Source organism: Bufo bufo, chromosome 1 (genome assembly GCF_905171765.1).
Source record: "Bufo bufo chromosome 1, aBufBuf1.1, whole genome shotgun sequence".
In the NCBI taxonomy this organism is placed as follows: domain Eukaryota; kingdom Metazoa; phylum Chordata; class Amphibia; order Anura; family Bufonidae; genus Bufo; species Bufo bufo.
Window position 1 is genome coordinate 627,529,018 of NC_053389.1, and position 22,155 is coordinate 627,551,172.

The 22,155-nt window shown below is 39.9% G+C and overlaps 1 protein-coding gene across 1 annotated transcript in view; it reads left to right on the plus strand.

The window, feature by feature from the left end:
• The window catches only part of DUOX1 (dual oxidase 1), a 278,604-nt gene that overhangs the window by 217,406 nt on the left and 39,043 nt on the right, over window positions 1-22,155 (plus strand). Inside the window, exons 24-26 of the mRNA XM_040413827.1 lie at window positions 10,620-10,850; window positions 19,032-19,131; window positions 19,440-19,489. Coding sequence (XP_040269761.1) covers window positions 10,620-10,850; window positions 19,032-19,131; window positions 19,440-19,489 — 381 coding nt within the window. The remainder of the gene's footprint in view (window positions 1-10,619; window positions 10,851-19,031; window positions 19,132-19,439; window positions 19,490-22,155) is intronic.

A 22,155-nucleotide genomic window follows, 5' to 3' on the forward strand; every position in this document is an offset into this window, starting at 1 on the left:
TGTAATAGCCAATAAAGGCTTTTCTATTGATTATTGAGACGAGTATGAATAATTTTGGACTGGACACTTTTTTACTCAAATGGTAATAAAAGCTGAGAAATGTTTATTTTCCACAATAATGTCTCTTGTAACATAGTAACATAGTACATAAGGCCGAAAAAAGACATCTGTCCATCCAGTTCGGCTTGTTATGCTGCAAGTTGATCCAGAGGAAGGCAAAAAAAAAACTGCCAATTTTCCCCACTTTAGGGGAATAAAAAATTCCTTCCCGACTCCAATCAGGCAATCAGACTAACTCCCTGGATCAACGACCCCTCTCTAGTAGCTATAGCCGGTAATATTATTACGCTCCAGAAATACACCCAGGCCCCTCTTGAATTCCTTTATTGTACTCATTATCACCACCTCCTCAGGCAGAGAGTTCCATAGTCTCACTGCTCTTACCGTAAAGAATCATTTTCTATGTTTGTGTACAAACCTTCTTTCCTCCAGACGCAGAGGATGTCCCCTCATCACAGTCACAGTCCTGGGGATAAATAGATGATGGGATAGATCTCTGTACTGACCCCTGATATATTTATACATATTAATTAGATCTCCCCTCAGTCGTCTTTTTTCTAAAGTGAATAACCCTAATTTTGATAATCTTTCAGGGTACTGTAGTTGCCCCATTCCAGTTATTACTTTAGTTGCCCTCCTCTGGACCCTCTCCAGCTCTGCTATGTCTGCCTTGTTTACAGGAGCCCAGAACTGTACACAGTACTCCATCTGTGGTCTGACTAGCGATTTGTAAAGTGATAGGACTATGTTCTTATCACGGGCATCTATGCCCCTTCTGATGCAACCCATTATCTTATTGGCCTTGGCAGCAGCTGCTTGACCCTGGTTTTTGCAGCTTAGTTTGCTGTTTATTAAAATTCCTAGATCCTTTTCCATGTCAGTGTTACCGAGTGTTTTACCATTTAGTATGTACGGGTGACTTGCATTATTCCTTCCCATGTGCATAACTTTACATTTGTCAGTGTTAAACCTCATCTCCCACTTATCTGCCCAAGCCTCCAATCTATCCAGATCCCTCTGTAGTAGTATACTGTCCTCTTCAGTGTGTACATCGTCTTATTATCTTTTGGGAGACACCTATGTCATTTTCCGACAAACATATTACTTGCTGGTTGAATCAAAGTAACTTTAAGTCAAAATTTGCCAGGGGTATGAATAATGATGGGCAGTACTGTACCTGCTTCCACAAAATACTGATTGATGGGTGTAATATACCTGCTTCCACAAAATACTGATTAAGGGGATTGATATACCTGCTTCCACCAAATATTGATTGAGGCCCGCAATACACCTGCTTCTACAAAATACTGATTAAAGGGTTTGATATACCTGCTTCCACAAAATACTGATTGAGGTGTGCGATATACCTGCTTCCACAAAATACTGATTGAGGGGTGTGATATATCTGCTTTCACTAAATATTGAGTAAGGGGTACTATATACCTGCTTCCACAAAATACAGATTGAGGGGTGTGATATACCCGCTTCCAAAAAATACTTATTAAGGGTTTTTTATATACCTGCTTCCACAAAATACTGAAAGAGGGGTGCAATATACCTGCTACTACCAAATATTGATTAAGGTTTTTTTTATATACCTGCTTCCATAAAATAGTGATTGATGGGTGCGATACCCCTGCTTCCACCAAATATTATTATTATTTTTTTAAATATATATTTTTATTTTCAGTATAGAAAAATACATACATTATAAAAATATTACATAAATACCATTTACAATATCATATTTACCATCATATCATTATTCCATTACACAAAGAAAAGAAAAAAAAACACCCCCCCTACCCAAACCTCCCTCCTAGTTTGTCTCGGTTTCCCCAGGAAAAATTAATTTCATAATCTCATATCGGGGACCACATTCTCCCTTCGTTCTTATTTATTTATTTATTTTATTTTTTATTTTTTCCCTTTTTTCCTTACAATAATACTCATATCTTTGAACTTTCTCATAAAGGTTCTTCCATTCTACAATATTTGGTGGTCTAATATTGGCTAATTTTGGCTAATTTTTGGGGCCTGTACTGGCCGACAGTTACATATTTATCCTGTGACCACCTAATGTACCTCCAGCCACAGAATCCAAAGTTCTTTGCTGTCAGGGGAATGCCTATTGGCTAATTTTTGGGGCCTGTACTGGCCGACTTTAAATTTTTATCCTGTGACCGCCTAATGTACCTCCAGCCACAGAATCCTACAAAGTTGTGTGCTGTCAGGTGAATGCCTATTGGCTTATTTTTGGGGCCTGTACTGGAGTGGCAAGTTCTCACAACAATACTTAGTGCACCAATCACTAATATCTCATCAGACCTTATAAAATGTGAAGTTGTGTGTGTACCGCGAAAAAATTAATTGCATCATTAGGGATTTTCGAAATGGCGCTTTTTTTAAACACTCGATCTGCATATACAGCGATTATTATAACATGCATGTGAAATGTAATCAAATACACTGCTTTAATGTCAAATTACTTACAGTGATCAGAAATTCTTCCTCAACATCGCGAAAATTGTTCCCAAACATTTTTTCTGATTGCGTCCAACTTCGGTCTGGTGGAAACCCAGTTGCTGTAGTAGGCCGCGCCTATTTTGCGCATAGGCGAAAATTACATTGCTGATATTTCGCATTCAAAAAAATAATGAATGGAGATCGCAAATTCGAATAATACATCTGGTATGTCACTGTCCATGTTGTGGGACTATTTGCGCACTTCTAGTAAGTATTTGGTGGCTGCAAATATGACCTGAAGGTATTTCAGGTTTGCCTGCCTTTAAAGTGAATGGGGCCCGCCGCGAACTTGCGGTTCGCGAACCGTCCCGGCCGATGTTCGTCCATCACTAGTCGTCAAAATAGTAGTGATTCTGAAAGCAAAACACCAGAGTTTTAGACACCGGTCTTATTAAAGGCCCATAGCTGCCGATGGTTCCGCCGAAGTTCTAAATGTAAGACAGCGTTGTAGCTGTCTTACATTTAGACCATTTTCTACGCCTAAAACAGGTGTAGAAAATGGTAATTGAGACGGGCCTATTGGCCCTTCCCTGCCTACGTCACACCCACAATTTTAGACCTGGTGTGAGTGGGGCAAAGTCGCAGATAGTGGTGCAACTATATAGTAAATGACCCCCTAAATGTCTGGTCTGTGAGGTATGAGCTGATCCAGGAGAGGGCCAAACCCATGACACCAAAAGTAGAGAGAGTTTGTAACAGAACGAAGTGGTCGACGGTGTCAAAAGCAATAATGTGTTAGCCAGTACAAAACTAGTTTAGTATTCTTATTAAGAGAAACAGGTTTGATACCTTTTAATGGCCAACAAAAATAGAAGCAATGATGTTACATAGCAAGCTTTCAAGACCACTTCAGTCTCTTCATCAGGCACAGAGAATATCAAAAAGATCTTGAAAATAAGTCCTTAATTATCTCACAGATATGTGGTGTGAAAGTTTTATAAGTTTATGCCTGTGTAATGTTGGAGAAGTGGGTTTTGGGGGAAGAGGATTGAAAGTTGCGTAGGGAGGCTGCTGGGACTGAAGCTTTCTATCATGTTGTCAATCTTTTGTTTCAAGTACCGTATGTAGCACCACCAGATATAGAGGTTATTAAGACTGGTGTCTAAAACGCTGGTTTTAATAAATGACCCCCTATATTTTTTGTGCGGTGTTGGCTAACAGAGGAGTAGACCTTATACAGAGCATCATAGTCAGATAACAGATCCACTTTAACAGCAGGAGAAGCTTAGAGCGGTCTCTGAAAATCCAGGCTTACTTTTACCTACTATATTATATCACATACCGTAGGAGGCTTATTTTGGATGATACAAACACTTCCAATTGCTGTAAATTAAAGTAACCTCCCATACACGAGGTGTGTCAGGCTTCACTGGTATGAGTCAGAGTTAGGAAGTGTCACGATTGCAAAATCACTGAATCATCAGATTCATAATTACTAAGCACATTAAAAGACAAGACACTACATGATATATTGCAAGTGCAGACTGTACTGCAAATGCTAATTGTTCCATATGCAGCCGCTGATTTTAGTAAGCAGTTTTCAGTAAGCTGTATTCAGTAATTCAGCAATATCACCAATCTAAGAGAATGAAAAAATAGAGTTGTTTTATTCATTTTGCAGTAATTGTAACATTGCTATTGAACTTTACTTTGGGTTGCTTATATGAGTTAGTTAACCCTTAAAGGGCTTCTGTCACCCCACTAAACAGTTTTTTTTTTTGGTTAGTTATAGTCCCTATACTGTGATTTTTTTCATACATACTGTAATTAATCATTTCGGTTCAGTAGATTATGTTAAAAACTTATTTTTAAAATATGCAAATTACCTTGCTACCAGCAAGTAGGGCGGCTACTTGCTGGTAGCAGCCGCATCCTCCTATCATAAAGACGCCCCCTCCGCATGTTGATTGACAGGGCCAACGGATGGGATCGTCCTCTGGCTGGTCCTGTCTGCTATCAAGATCTCGTGCCTGCGCAGTAATGGTATTCAGTCGGTGCAGGCGCACTGAGAGGAGGACGCTCGCTCGCTATGGAGACACTAAAATATGATTTATTTATTTATTTATTAAAAATGCTGTTATTGTGTAAAACTTAAACAAAATCTAAAAAGTATACATATTAGGTATTGCCACATCCCTAAGAACCTGCTTTATAAAAATATCACATGACCTAAACTCAAAAAAAAGAAAAAGTGTGTCAAAAAAGGCATTTTTTGTCACCTTACATCACAAAAAGTGTAATACCAAGTGATAAAAAAGTTATATGCACCCTAAAATAGTACTAATCAAACCGTCATCTTACACCGAAAAAAAAGAGCCCCTACATAAGACAGTCACCCAAAAAAAATAAAAAATATGGCTTCAGAATATGGAGACACTAAAAAATCAGTTTTAAAAAAAATACTTTATTATGTAAAACTGAAACAAACAACCAAAAAAAGTCATATTTGGTATTGTCGCCTCTGTAACAAACTGCTCTATAAAAATACCACATGATCTAACCTGTCAAATGAACATTGTAAATAACATAAAATAAAAATGGTGCCAAAACAACAATTTTTTGTTACCTTGTATACTGATGAACTGAGTGTGCCTTATTATTGGAAGTTAAAACATAACTTTTATTTAGTTTAATAAATAAAATAAGTTGAGACACTAAATGAAGTATGTGACAGCACTTTCTAGAGGGGAAGCAGAAGGGTACTGACACATGTATGGCCCTTATCAGTTCTTTATCTGGAGGGGGAATAACCTGACAATTGAGTAATCAGGGGGGGTTTGTTCCTCAGCTTATGAGCTTTCCCTAAGCCAAATAGTCTATAGGCAGGGAATCCCTAAATGGCTGTGGTCGGAGCACTCGCCCTGAGAAGGGCGACCCCCAGCCGCTGGAACCTCGGACCTGTGCAAAAATTCCCTTATAGCTTCTCTCCCTAGCAAATCTATTCCATCACCCAACGCGTTTCGCCAAGTAAAAATTGGCTCTTCAGGGACATGGATTTGTTAGTATCGCAGAGCACTATAAGCAGTGGCAGCGCTTGTGCTTACATATCAAGGCAGTAGCGAAGTGTTGACTTTTTGGTGTCCTATTTATGGCGTTAGGCTCCACCTACCAAAATTACCAACCAATGGGCATTGTAGGGGGTGCCGTCCATAGTCTACTCCCACCTGACCTGGCGACCAATCCCGAATGGAGACGCGCGGTCTCAAGGCACAGCCTATTGCAGTGCTGGACTCACTGCGCTCCGCTCCTTACCCGAAGTGACGTGGTCTGTGGGCGTGCATGTTGCCATGGGGATCTTATTTCGCATCCCCGGCTTATTGTAAACTCCGTAAGTCTTTGTTTACGATCTGTTTATTAACATCATTTTAGGAAGCAAATACTATTGGGTAGTGACAAGGATATATCAAATGGCGCTGATAATAAGTATATATTACAACACCAGATCTTGACTTATATACTAAATGAGGTGCAGTTCAATAGTAGTTACAGGAAAAAGGGAGAAGGAGGGGCAATAAATATTGAGCTTTGTTTGGCTGTTAACCCTTGCTTTGTTACTGGAAAAAATTGAAAATCTGCCAAAAAAGTGAAATTCTGAAATTTCATCTCCATTTTCCATTAATTCTTGTGAAACAGCTAAAGGGTTAACAAAGTTTGTAAAATCAGTTTTGAATACCTTGAAGGGTGTAGTTTCTAAAATGAGGTCACTTTTGGGTGTTTTTTATTATGTAAGCCTCACAAAGTGACTTCAGACCTGAACTGATCCTTAAAAAGTGAGTTTTGGAAATTTTCTTAAAAATGTCAAGATTTGCTTCTAAACTTCTAAGCCTTCTAACGTCCCCAAAAAATGAAATGGCATTCACAAAATGTTCCAAACATGAAGTAGACATGTGGGGAATGTAAAGTTATAACTATTTTTGCAGTTATTACTATCTATTATGAAAGTAGAGAAATTGAAATTAGTAAATTTGCTAATTTTTAAAAATTTTGGGTAAATTTGGTATTTTTTATAGATAAAAATGAAATATTTTGACTCAATTTTACCACTCTCTTGAAGTACAATATGTGACAAGAAAACTGTCTCAGAATGGCCTGAATAAGTAAAAGCGTTTTAAAGTTATTACCACATAAAGTGACACATGTCAGATTTGCTAAAATGGCCTGGGCAGAAAGGTGAAAAATCGATTAGTCCTGCAAGGGTTAAAGGGGTTGTGTCCCTAATAACACTTATCCCATATCCCCAGGTCAAGGGATAAGTGTTTGAACATTGGAGGGTCCAACAGGTTATCTTTTATATGGGTTGTGTCCCTAATAATACTTATCCCATGGCCAGGAGATGTGTTTGATCACTGGAGGGTTTAACAGGTTCTTTTGTAAAGGGCTTGTGTCCCTAATAACACTTAAGCTGTGGTTAGGGGATAAGTGATTGCTGGGGGTCTGACCACTAGGACCCCCAGAAATTACAAGAATGGCGGTCTGCAAGTGCTGGCACACTGTCCCATGAGAATGGAGAGGTGATGTGCATGTGTCCTCTGCTCCTTTCACTTCTATGGGATGGCTGTGAGTAGTATACTCAGCAGTCTCATCAAAGCAAGTGGAGTAGAGGACCCACCACAGCTCCATTCTCATGAGGTAGTTCTGCGGCACTCCCAGACCCCCATTTTCATGATACCTGGGGGTCCCAGCAGTCGGACCCCCCAGGGAATACTTATTTCACAGTATGGGAGATAAGTGTTATTAGTGGCACAACTCCATTTAAGAAGACCTGTCACCTCTCTTGCCATGTCTTTTTTAGGGAGTACTCATATTGCACATAAAATCATTTTGGAGCATAGTCTCTTATAACACTATTTTGTTTGTTTCCTCTGTTATTGTTTATAGAAATGTATCAATGAATTGCCAATTGGGTGTTACTAGGTGTGTCAGTGCACATTCCTGCACTGTCCAATCAGCATTGCCACTGTCTGAATGTGTAGGGGCATGCCTATCATCACTCCACAGTAGAGCTCTCAATCTAAGTTCTCTATCAGTATGTCTTTGAAGCGTGTTAGAAAACTGGAGTAGAAACTCCATTAATGCTCGATAATTGGTATTTTATATTGGTATTTTATAGTGAATATGAATATTTCATAAAACAAACATCAAGAATGGGGACAGGTTCTCTTCCAAGTTCATTATTCCATTTTAGGCCACCAAATTCTTATCATTCACATAGCAGAGGCTTTGTTTTACCTATTTTAAAAATTATATAATTATGGCTGAACGCAGCTATCAACAGCTGAATGCAGATGTATTTATTGCTGTTTTTGATTAAGGACTGCAACTTCTCCTGAAATTAGTCCAATATAATAATGTAACATAGTAACATAGTAACATAGTAACATAGTACATAAGGCCGAAAAAAGACATTTGTCCATCCAGTTCGGCCTGTCATCCTACAAGTTGATCCAGAGGAAGGCAAAAAAAACCCTGTGAGGTAGAAGCCAATTTTCCTCACTTTAGGGGAATAAAAAATTCCTTCCCGACTCCAATCAGGCAATCAGAATAACTCCCTGGATCAACGACCCCTCTCTAGTAGCTATAGCCTGTAATATTATTACACTCCAGAAATACATCCAGGCCCCTCTTGAATTCCTTTATTGTACTCACCATCACCACCTCCTCAGGCAGAGAGTTCCATAGTCTCACTGCTCTTACCGTAAAGAACCCTTTTCTATGTTTGTGTACAAACCTTCTTTCCTCCAAACGCAGAGGATGTCCCCTCGTCACAGTCACAGTCCTGGGGATAAATAGATGATGGGATAGATCTCTGTACTGCCCCCTGATATATTTATACATAGTAATTAGATCTCCCCTCAGTCGTCTTTTTTCTAACGTGAATAACCCTAATTTTGATAATCTTTCAGGGTACTGTAGTTGCCCCATTCCAGTTATTACTTTAGTTGCCCTCCTCTGGACCCTCTCCAGCTCTGCTATGTCTGCCTTGTTTACAGGAGCCCAGAACTGTACACAGTACTCCATGTGTGGTCTGACCAGTGATTTGTAAAGTAGTAGGAATATGTTCTCATCACGGGCATCTATGCCCCTTTTGATGCAACCCATTATCTTATTGGCCTTGGCAGCCGCTGCCTGACACTGTTTTTTGCAGCTTAGTTTGCTGTTTATTAAAATTCCTAGATCCTTTTCCATGTCAGTGTTACCGAGTGTTTTACCATTTAGTATGTACGGGTGACTTGCATTATTCCTTCCCATGTGCATAACTTTACATTTCTCAGTGTTAAACCTCATCTGCCACTTATCTGCCCAAGCCTCCAATCTATCCAGATCCCTCTGTAGTAGTATACTGTCCTCTTCAGTGTTAATTACTTTACACAGTTTAGTGTCATCTGCGAAAATTGATATTTTACTATGCAAGCCTTCTACAAGATCATTAATAAATATATTGAAGAGAATAGGGCCCAATACTGACCCCTGAGGTACTCCACTAGTGACAGTGACCCAATCTGAGTATGTACCATTAATAACCACCCTCTGTTTTCTATCATTGAGCCAGTTACTTACCCACTTACAGACGTTTTCTCCGAGTCCGAGCATTCTCATTTTATATACTAACCTTTTATGAGGTACAGTGTCAAATGCTTTGGAGAAGTCCAGATACACGACATCCATTGATTTGCCGCTGTCAAGTCTAGTACTTACCTCCTCATAGAAACTGATTAAATTAGTTTGACATGACCGATCCCTCACGAAGCCATGCTGATATGGCGTTATTTGCTTATTTCCCATAAGATGCTCTAACATAGCATCTCTCAGAAAACCTTCAAACAGTTTACCCACAACAGATGTTAAACTTACCGGCCTATAGTTTCCAGGCTCTGTTTTTGGACCCTTTTTGAATATTGGCACCACATTTGCCATGCGCCAATCCTGTGGGACATTCCCTGTTAGTACAGAGTCCGCAAATATCAGAAATAAGGGTCTGGCTATGACATTACTTAATTCCCTTAGGATACGGGGGTGTATGCCATCCGGTCCTGGCGATTTGTCTATTTTGATTTTTTTAAGCCGCTGATGTACTTCTTCCTGGGTCAGACAGGACACTTTTAATGGCGAATTTATTTCAGCATTCAGCATTTCATCTGACAGTTTATTTTCCTCAGTGAATACATTGGAGAAAAAAATATTTAACAGCTTTGCTTTCTCCTCGTCGCTCTCTGCGACTCCCCCCTCATTACTCTTTAAAGGGGCCGACACCTTCAGATTTATACTTTTTAACATTTATATAATTGAAGAACATTTTAGGGTTAGTTTTACTCTGTTTGGCAATTAATCTCTCGGTCTCTAGTTTGGCCGCTTTTATTTGTTTTTTACATGTTCTGTTTTTTTCCTTATAGTTTTTCAGTGCTCCCGTGCTACCCTCCTGTTTTAGGGTTTTATATGCTTTCTTTTTGTCATTTATTGCTTTCTTTACAGTTCTGTTTATCCACATTGGTTTCTTTTTGTTCCTTAACCTTTTATTCCCATACGGTATGTACCTCTCACAATGAGATTTTAGGATGTTTTTAAAGATATCCCATTTTTTGGCTGTATTTTTATTTTTGAGGACTTTGTCCCAGTTAGTTAGGCCTATGGCCTCTCTTAGTTGGCTAAATTTAGCTTTTTTGAAGTTTGGTATTTTTGTTTCTCCCTGTAGAAACGCTCTTTTGAATGATAATTGGAAGGTTATTACTTTATGGTCACTATTTATATGCAGTCACTATGTACATGCAGTATAAGAATCTGCTCACTAGAAACTGCTTCTTGGTGGCACTAAACACATTAGGTGAATGTTCTGAGAAGGAATACTGTTATTTAAAAAAAAAACATTCCAAATGAAAAATTCTTATATTTTGCGTGATCTTTACAAATGTATACCTTTATATTCCTCTCCAACTCAAGTAGGGATTTTTTTTAACTAAAACACTTAAAGTGAATTATAATAATTTTGCCATTGTTAGACAATGTACATTAAGACATGTTCCCAATTTTGCTTGCAGATTACGCTGTTGAGTCACAGCACTCTGGCGTTGGTGAAGTATCATTACCAGGCATCATTATATCCCGAGGGGCAGCTGCAAGTATCTCGTTTATGTATTCCTACATACTGCTCACTATGTGTCGCAATCTCATCACTTTTCTAAGGGAGACCTTCTTAAACCAATATATTCCTTTTGACGCTGCAGTGGATTTTCACAGACTTATTGCAAATACTGCTGTTATATTAGTAGGTTAGTACTATGCTCCTATGCTACTATGTGTGACTTTTACTTTGTGATAGGAAAAATTTAAGTAGCAGAGTCCAGCTTCTCCAAAAGTGATATTCTTTAGTCAAATGAAAAATGTGCAAATAAAATCCATACTGTACTCTCCATACAGCGTCTATGCATTTTGGACCTCGATAGCCGGGTCCTTATTCATCACTGAGCTGTAGCCCCACTTTCAACTTTTAAACAACACTCTAGCACTATCTCACTCGCAGGTGGGAAGGTTGCAAAGTGGGATGACACATACATGCAATAGGTATATGACTGTAAGCAACAGATAACTAATGAATCCAAAACAGAAAAAATTACTTTGTCATGTACTATTAGGTATTAGAGATGAGCGAATTTATTGAAAATCGTTTCAGGTACAATTCAAATGAATTGGTCAGCAGATTTGATCTGGCTATGAATAAATTCAACCCAAATTTGAAGTGCTCAGATTGCCCTGAAAAATTGTGTATGACACCCTTAGGTTTTCTAGGACAGTTTCCAAACCCTTTCAAACTTTTTAATGCAAAGACTTAAAAATATCAAAGTGACATATATGGCTATGGGTAAAAAATAATGCATGGTAGCCAGTGATAACAAACTGCCTGTTTAATAACACACTGCACACTTGGATTTGTTATGCTTTTAAAATAATAAAATTAAAAAAAACTGTCCAAAATACAGTCTACTGTTGCCTATACACACATGGTGGTATCTGCAGAAGCGACCACTTGTTTTGAACAAGCGGTCTAAAAATGATCCCTTTCTGTGTAATAGAAAAACGGGTTTGCTGTTGTTAAACATGATACATATGTACTGTATATTCTATCTCCACCAATTCCACTACTGCAAATTTAAGTGCTGGGGAAGTGAAGAAGCAAAGATTTTGTTTTGAGCAAGTTGCCTAAAGTGTATCTCTTGGGGAGTAGCAGCAGGTCTAGTGTTATGTTAAAGAAAATACATACATACTGTATTTTCTATATCCACAAACTCCATGTCAGAAAAACAAGTGCCAGTCGGTGACAGTGTGCCCGATTTACGGTAAAGTGAAGAAGCAACAGGCTTTTCTTTTTACAACCGCAGTTAAAAATATCTGCCTTTTTAGGAGCACCAGTAGCAGTACAATATGGAATCTGATGGAAAAGACAAGAGATGTGTGGCTATATAAGGGTAGTAGTAGGGGCAGCAGTGGCAGTAGTACAGTATCAGACATGATGAAAAAGCAGACAAGAACAGCCCCGCTGTCAGGAATGGAAGATCTATTCACTGTAATCAGCTGGAGATGTATGAAAGTCTTTACAGATCTATGAGATAGAAGTATAGACCGGCACTCTGTATCTGGGGTCACGCAGATATAATTGAATATGGTAGTTTATCTATTAATTAGTAAGCAATGATTAATAAAACATAGAGATGCATAAATAGTGGAGATATTACTCCTAAAAGTTGATTGTGCGCATGATCATGCCTTAAAAATATGCTAAATAAATGTAACAATAAGATAAAAAATAGATACTATGAATATAAAAAAGAAGAAAATTATAGAAAAACAAAGGGTAAAAACATATACTCAAATGTCCAGGATGATGATGATAATTGATAATCCGGTATAAAGTCCCTCTCCAAGAATTCAGACGGTTTGGTAAACTTGTATCTTTAAAAAATACATCAATTAGTGATAATTACGTAGTCCCGTGATCTAATAGGCCACAATAACATAAAACTGTCTATTAGTTTATTCCACTGTATTTTATTGCGCAATACCAATATGATTTTATTTCATATAGCTAGTCATGGCAATCTAATAAAATATCGGTACTTCAGCAGTTCCTAGAAAGTTCGAATTTGCGCAATTTAATAAGTGTGGTTATATAGGAGAGTACATTTTCATATCGATACTCCGATCTCAGGGAGTTATGATATATGTAGGAGCGAACCAGTATTAATCTATGCCTCTGGTGGCGTCCCACCATGCACTGGTATACTGGCTGATGTTACCTCTCCTGAAATCTTCACGGATTTTGGCCGCTGCTGTATAGCCGGCACCGTTTGTAATGGTGTCCCACGTGGCTCTGTAGCGAGATGCTCGGATGCTAATGCACAAGCGCAAGCCGATGCGGATAGGTGTACTAGCCGTTGCTGTGTAGTCGGCAGTGTATGCGCACGAGGCTGGGGGTCCCACGTGGTTCTATGTTGATGCGCTCAAATGCTCAATACATGGGCCGGTATGGATATATAGCTCAAATTCAGAGAAGCACTTACAAATATTAGATCAATCAAAGTTCATCCTGGTATGGAAGTATGCGGGTACAACAATAAATTTCACAAGACACGTTTCGAAGTCTCACTCTGACTTCTTCATCAGTGGTAACCCGCAACTTTCAAATTTTACACTTTTAATCCTCACCGGACTGGACAGAACATCTGGAATGGATTGTTAGTTCATATCCCATTTTTCTAGGATTTTGTTTGTTCATGAGCTTTTAGTCCAAATTGTGTTGAGACAGATTTAAGACGAATAAAAATTAGAATATAAGAAACAATCTCTCAAATCAGGAGATCCAGGTAATAAAACAATTACAAACACAAAATAACATAACGATTAGACCGGCAGACAAGGGGGGTGCTATTGTCATCTTAGAAACTGAGAAATATAACCAAGAATGCAATAGACAATAATCAGATCAAATCACCTACAAAAAAATTATTAAAGATCCCACTAAGGAATTTTACCAATCACTCACAGAACTACAGTCAGGTCCATAAATATTGGGACAGCGACACAATTATAACATTTTTGGCTCTATACACCACCACAATGGATTTGAAATGAAACGAACAAGATGTGCTTTAACTGCAGACTGTCAGCTTTAATGTGAGGGTATTTACATCCAAATCAGGTGAACGGTGTAGGAATTACAACAGTTTGCATATGTGCCTCCCACCTGTTAAGGGACCAAAAATAATAAGACAATTGGCTTCTCAGCTGTTCCATGGCCAAGTGTGTGTTATTCCCTCATTATCCCAATTACAATAAGCAGATAAAAGGTCCAGAGATCATTTCAAGTGTGCTATTTGCATTTGGAATCTGTTGCTGTCAACTCTCAAGATGAGATCCAAAGAGGTGTCACTATCAGTGAAGTAAGCCATCATTAGGCTGAAAAAACGAAACAAACCCATAAGAGAGATGGCAAAAACATTAGGCGTGGCCAAAACAACTGCTTGGAACATTCTTAAAAAGAAGGAACACACCGGTGAGCTCAGCAACACCAAAAGACCCGGAAGAGCACGGAAAACAACTGTGGTGGATGACTAAATAATTCTTTCCCTGGTGAAGAAAACATCCTTCACAACAGTTGGCCAGATCAAGAACACTCTCCAGGAGGTAGGTGTATGTGTGTCAAAGTCAACAATCAAGGGAAGACTTCACCAGAGTGAATACAGAGGGTTCACCACAGGATGTAAACCATTGGGGAGCCTCAAAAACAGGAAGTCCATATTAGAATTTGCCAAACGACATCTAAAAAAGCCTTCACAGTTCTGGAACAACATCCTATGGACAGATGAGACCAAGATCAACTTGTACCAGAGTGATGGGAAGAGAAGAGTATGGAGGAGGAAAGGAACTGCTCATGATCCTAAGCATACCACCTCATCAGTGAAGCATGGTGGTGGTAGTGTCATGACATGGGCATGTATGGCTGCCAATGGAACTGGTTCTCTTGTATATATTGATGATGTGACTGCTGACAAAAGCATCAGGATGAATTCTGAAGTGTTTCGGGCAATATTATCTGCTCATATTCAGCTAAATGCTTCAGAACTCATTGGACGGCGCTTCACAGTGCAGATGGACAATGACCCAAAGCATACTGCAAAAGCAAGCAAAGAGTTTTTTAAGGGAAAGAAGTGGAATATTATGCAATGGCAAAGTCAATCACCTGACCTGAATCCGATTGAGAATGCATTTTACTTGCTGAAGACAAAACTGAAGGGAAAATGCCCCAAGAACAAGCAGGAACTGAAGACAGTTGCAGTAGAGGCCTGGCAGAGCATCACCAGGGATGAAACCCAACGTCTGGTGATGTATATGCATTCCAGACTTCAGGCTGTAATTGACTGCAAAGGATTTGCAACCAAGTATTAAAAAGTGAAAGTTTGATTCATGATTATTATTCTGTCCCATTACTTTTGATCCCTTCACAAGTGGGAGGCACATATGCAAACTGCTGTAATTCCTACACCGTTCACCTGATTTGGATGTAAATACCCTCAAATTAAAGCTAACAGTCTGCAGTTAAAGTACATCTTGTTCATTTCAAATCCATTGTGGTGGTGTATAGAGACAAAAATGTTAGAATTGTGTTGATGTCCCAATATTTATGGACCTGACTGTATGTCATGAAGGTATGGAGAAAAGGATTCTATCAGAACAAGAAGCCAAATTTATCTTAAACACACAGCAAAGACTCCCAGTATTTTCCTTCTTGCCTAAAGTACATAAAGATCTTGAAAACCCACCTGGACGCCCCATCATTTCCGGTTTTGATTCGGTAACATCGAATTTATCACAGTACATAGATATACTTCTCCAACCTGTAGTAAGAAACACAAAATCTTATATCAAAGACACAACACAAATTATTTAAATTATTGGAGATCTAAAATTTGAACCAGAGTGGACCCTAGGGACCTTAGATGTACACTCACTGTACACGATAATTGAGCATGAACAGGGAATCAATGCTATGAAGAACAGTTAGAAAAAAGTAATCTTTATCAAACTGAATTTTTTTTATATCTAGCTAAAGGAGTCAATTATATTCTAACACATAATTATTTCTGTTTTGAATCTGAATCCTTCCTCCAGACTAGAGGTATAGCCATGGGCACCAGGTTTGCCCCCAGCTACGAAAATCTCTTTAAGTCCGAATGGGAAGATTGTCACATTACATCTAGATTTGGAACGGACCTGGTGCTATGGTACCGGTATATTGATGACATCATTTTCATCTGGAGAAAGAGTGATGTAGAGTTCTCAGACTTCTTACGAGAAATCAATAACAATTCCATAAATTTATGTTTTTCCTCTAATCAAATTTTGATATACATATTAAGGTAGTTCAGGATAGGCTCGTCTGCTGTACCTATCAGAAACCTACAGCAAGGAACAGCCACATTCTCTTTTCAAGCTGTCACTTACCCAGATGGCTCCTCAACATACCGGCAGGTCAGTTCAGACTCTTAAAAAGGAACTGCACAGATGATAAACAATTTGAACAGGAAGCAGAAATACTGAAAAAAAATAATTTATCGCTAAAGACTACCCCACTACAGAGAGAGAAAAATCTTTGACTAAAATCAGAAACCTGGACAGAGGCACTTTTTTCAATAAAGACAACATTAAAACCAACACAGACAAAGATAATGACATCCGTATTGTCTTACCTTTTAATGCACAGCACAAAATAAATGAAAGGATTTTAAAAAAACATTGACACTTCATTGTGAAAGACAACCTGTTATACCCATTCATCTCCACTCACCCACATACAGTACAGACCAAAAGTTTGGACACACCTTCTCATTCAAAGAGTTTTCTTTATTTTCATGACTATGAAGGCATCAAAACTATGAATTAACACATGTGGAATTATATACATAACAAACAAGTGTGAAACAGCTGAAAATATGTCATATTCTAGGTTCTTCAAAGTAGCTACCTTTTGCTTTGATTACTGCTTTGCACACTCTTGGCATTCTCTTGATGAGCTTCAAGACTAACAGTCTATTCAGTAGGACTATCAGCTGTGTATCCACCTGACTTCTCCTCAACGCAACTGATGGTCCCAACCCCATTTATAAGGCAAGAAATCCCACTTATTAAACCTGACAGGGCACACCTGTGAAGTGAAAACCATTTCAGGGACTACCTCTTGAAGCTCATCAAGAGAATGCCAAGAGTGTGCAAAGCAGTATTCAAAGCAAAAGGTGGCTACTTTGAAGAACCTAGAATATGACATATTTTCAGTTGTTTCACACTTGTTTGTTATGTATATAATTCCACATGTGTTAATTCATAGTTTTGATGCCTTCAGTGTGAATCTACAATTTTCATAGTCATGAAAATAAAGAAAACTCTTTGAATGAGAAGGTGTGTCCAAACTTTTGGTCTGTACTGTATAGTGTACACAAAAGCACCAAATTTAGGGCTGAAAATTGCACCGTCTGTCAAATCACATAAAAAACTGAATAAGACAATTAGTGGCTGGATAAATATAAAGGGGTTTTACAGATGTAACATGTGTTGCAACTGTAAAACAACCTTCTTTCAAAAGAAGACAGACACTATCCACTCAACAACCAATTCCTATACACATGAAATGAAGGATTTCTTAACTTGTAACAGCACTAACGTAAACAATATGTGGGAAGAACCAAAAGGACATAAAAAAAAAGAATATCAGAACACATTAACATTATTAGGATCGGCTATGAAAAACATTCACTCTCCAAACATTTCAAAACACATCACAACCAAGACCCAAAGGGTTTTATTTTTACAGCAATAGAGCAAGTTGCAGAACACTGGAGGGGAGGAAAACATATTATGCAAATGTCTCGTGTAGAGTCTAAATACATCTTTGAGATCAATACACTTCTACCTGTAGGTCTAAATGCTGAACTTGAACTATTTGGCTTCCTGTAGCTCATGGGGTGGGTGCCTCAAGGCCGACAACGGATCGCATTCAGGCTGTTTACCAGTACCCCAATCCCCCTCGGAGTGCGGCCCCATCCCTTATTTCATCCCCGATGTGACCTAACCCATACGTTCAAATGTGGAAAATAGAATCTAGCAGCTGAACATGGGGATTTATGATATGGGGATTTGCACTCAATCTCAAAACTATACTGACCCATATAGAAAGTGGGGTGATGACTTAGTAGGGGTTAGGGAGGGGCCTTCTGATGGCAGATGTCTGTTGTTTAAAGCTGTGGCAAACTGGGTACAGAGCGTATCCTGGTAATACAACACATATTCTCGCCCTTTCCACTTTTTGAGAGTATAAGACAAGGATGGCTTTTTTCACAAAATAATGAACGCTCGGTATCCTCTATCAATCAGATGCCTAAAGACAGTGGAATCCACTAAGTGGTGCAGCAGCAATTTAGCCAGGTGGGAGTTCATTTGGTACACAAGTGGGTTACAGGGCATGTATAGTTGTTTATTGCTCACACATTCCGTATTGGACTAACAATGGAGCGGAGGATGAGGAGTGGATGGAGTAGGAGGGGCAGTAGCTGATGATGTTGACGATGATGATGACAACAACACTGTATTGCTTGTGGATGTGGCCTGGCTACTGATGACTGAAAGAATTATTTTGCTCACATTGCCGGCTGGTTTGATTTTTTTTTTTCCACAAATGACCCCCACCTCAGATGCTGAAAGAGAGCTGTAGTTGCTATGTCTAAGCTTGAATTGCCACAGCTTATGTTCTGCCTGCACAGCTTGCATACTACAATGTTTTTGTCAGCTGAAATTGTGGAGAAAAATTCCCATGCAGGAGATACTCACACAAAGCTACCACCAGCCATGCATAGTCCAATGCAACAGTGACTGATAGTGTGGACTTTTCAGATTTCTGTCTGTGGTTTGTCATTTTTTTTTACACAAACTGGGCAGATAGCTGGCTGATACACATCAGGATAAAATTGAGTAATAAAGCTTTAAATATTAATGTACAGTGCAACCAGAGCCTCACTGAATGGCTGCAGCCCAGTGACACACACATATATACTACACTATACTGGGTGTGACCCTATCATTACCCTAGCTAAAACCTCTCTATCTGAAGTATTAAATGCAACTGGCTGCTATATCTTTCCTAAGACATTTGGAATTCATTCAATCATCTCCATTAGTTCCTCTTCATGTTGAAGATGGCACTGTATGATGATTAGCAGGATATCTTTGTGATGCATTCAGCCATAATGAGCATTCATGTAATTATCTTACATAGAGGGTGGACATGGTGATAGGGATCCTAAATGTATCTGTCACTCCCAAACTATTTAAGATACAAGCTTTTATTGGTATTATAATTTGTATTAGATTGTATAATCATATGCCACTATTGCTTCTTTGTCTTACAGTTCTTCATAGTGCTGGCCATGCAGTCAACATTTATATGTTTTCCATCACTCCTCTTAGTACCCTCTCCTGCCTGTTTCCCAAAGTTTTTGTAAATGATGGGTAAGTTTAAGATACGTTAATTTCAAAGCAGAATTGCAAGAATATTTTTCCAATAATTCCATTATTAATATAGGCATAAGCTTTATCATGAAGCAGACCTGTCAGGGCTCCTATGCTCCCCTAGGAAGACACTAGAAAGGCATTTTTTTGTTCAATTTTAATTTAGTATTTACAGTTTTTTTTTTCCATTAGGCTCCTCATCTTGTTTTAATAGAAAACAACATAATAACACTACAGTTACTGCAGGCCATTGACTTCAATAAACATAAACATTGCCATTAACAGAAAATCAATATTTCTCTTTCAAGGTCTGAAATTCCATATAAATATTACTGGTGGTTTTTCCAGTCAATCCCAGGTAAGTTAATTAAAAATAATGTAAAAATTGCCATCTTTACACAATGTTTTAGCCCTAGTAATCACCATTATAGATCCTACACTTAGGTACAATATTACCTTAAGGCTTCATGCACACGACCGTTGTGTGCACCCGTGGCCGTTGTGCCGTTTTCCGTTTTTTTTTTCGCGGACCCATTGACTTTCAATGGGTCCGTGGAAAAATCGGAAAATGCACCGTTTTGCAGCCGCATCCGTGATCCGTGTTTCCTGGCCGCGAAAAAAATATGACCTGTCCTATTTTTTTCACGGCCAACGGTTCACGGACCCATTCAAGTCAATGGGTCTGTGAAAGAACACGGGTGCACACAAGATTGGCATCCGTGTCCGTGATCCGTGGCCGTAGGTTAGTTTTTAGACAGACGGATCCGAAGATCCGTCTGCATAAAAGCTTTTTCAAAGCTGAGTTTTCACTTCGTGAAAACTCAGAACCGACAGTATATTCTAACACAGAAGCGTTCCCATGGTGATGGGGACGCTTCTAGTTAGAATACACTACAAACTGTGTACAAGACTGCCCCCTGCTGCCTGGCAGCACCCGATCTCTTACAGGGGGCCGTGATCAGCACAATTAACCCCTTCAGGTGCGGCACAGTGTGCGCCCCCCCACCCTCTATTGTGATAATTCGTTGGTGGCACAGTGTGCGCCCCCCCCTCCCCCCCTCTATTGTAATAATTTGTTGGTGGCACAGTGTGCGCCCCCCCCCTCCCTCTATTGTAATAATCCGTTGGTGGCACAGTGTGCGCCGCCCATCGGCCCCATTGGTGACCAGTGTGCGGCCTCCCATCTCCCCCCCCCCCCCATTATTGGTGGCAGCGGAGTTCCGATCGGAGTCCCAGTTTAATCGCTGGGGCTCCGAACGTTAACCATGGCAACCAGGACGCTACTACAGTCCTGGTTGCCATGGTTACTTAGCATCCCATCTCCCCCCCCCCCCCCGATCATTGGTGGCAGCGGGTTACTAGCAATAGTACACTTAGCAGTAGGAGGAGCTCCCGGCCGGACACGAACATCGCAGCTCCCAGGTAAGTATGAATCTTTTACTATTGTACTATTGCTAGTAACCCGCTGCCACCAATGATCGGGGGGGGGGAGATGGGAGGCCGCACACTGGCCACCAATGTTGTTAATGCTATAGAGGGAGGGGGGGCCGATGGGGGGCGCACACTGTGCCACCAACAATTTATTACAATAGAGGGAGGAAGGGGGGGGGCGCACACTGTGCCACCAACGATTTATTACAATAGAGGGAGGAAGGGGGGGGGGGCGCACACTGTGCCACCAACGATTTATTACAATAGAGGGAGGAAGGGGGGGGGCGCACACTGTGCCACCAACGATTTATTACAATAGAGGGAGGAAGGGGGGGGGCGCACACTGTGCCAACAACGATAGGAAGGGGGGGCACACTGTGCCACCAACGAATTATTACAATAGAGGGAGGAAGGGGGGGGCCGCACTGGCCACCAATGATATTCAAACTGGGGAGGGGGGGGGTCTGCCCCCTGCTGCCTGGCAGCCCTGATCTCTTACAGGGGGATATGATAGTACAATTAACCCCTTCAGGTGCGGCACCTGAGGGGTTAATTGTGCTGATCACGGCCCCCTGTAAGAGATCGGGTGCTGCTAGGCAGCAGGGGGCAGTCATGTACACAGTTTGTAGTATATTCTAACTAGAAGCGTCCCCATCACCATGGGAACGCCTCTGTGTTAGAATAAACTGTCGGAAATGAGGTTTCACGATCTAACTCATATCCGACAGTATATTCTAACATAGAGGCGTTCCCATGGTGATGGGGACGCTTCAAGTTAAAATATACCATCGGATTGGAGAAAACTCCGATCTGATGGTATAAAAGGGACTCCAGACTTTACATTGAAAGTCAATGGGGACGGATCCGTTTGAAATGGCACCATATTGTGTCAACGTCAAACGGATCCGTCCCCATTGACTTGCATTGTAATTCAGGACGGATCCGTTTGGCTCCGCACGGCCAGGCGGACACCAAAACGACTTTTTTTTCATGCCCGTGGATCCTCCAAAAATCAAGGAAGACCCACGGACGAAAAAACGGTCACGGATCACGGACCTACGGACCCCGTTTTTGCGGACCGTGAAAAAAAAACCTTCGTGTGCATGAGGTCTAACTGGAACACTTCACAGATCTAATATGCTTCACAATAGAAGGAGTCAATAACGTTCCTTAATAATTAATCAATTTTATTGATACATTAGTATAAAAAATTAACAAGAAAACAATAAATATATATATATATACAGTAGTAGTAGAGAATACAAAAAATATACCCATGCCACTGTATTGCACTTTACTAATATGTAAATTAATTATGCAGCACCCAATCCAACTACGTAGTGCCCATGTATTTATTAGAACATACCTAACCTAAAAGCATCCCTGAAATTGGAGCATGATATCTCTACAAACTTAGGTGCAGGATAGGTGACTTTCCTATAAGTCTTCCCCGCCAAAATCAAAATGGTGCCTCTCTGTGATGCAATCAATGATGTCATAACCGAACGTAGCACCAAATCATTAGATGCAATAAAGAGAAGGGACAAAGACTGGCCAATACTAAGTTAGAGTGACGGAATAATCCAGTGTTTC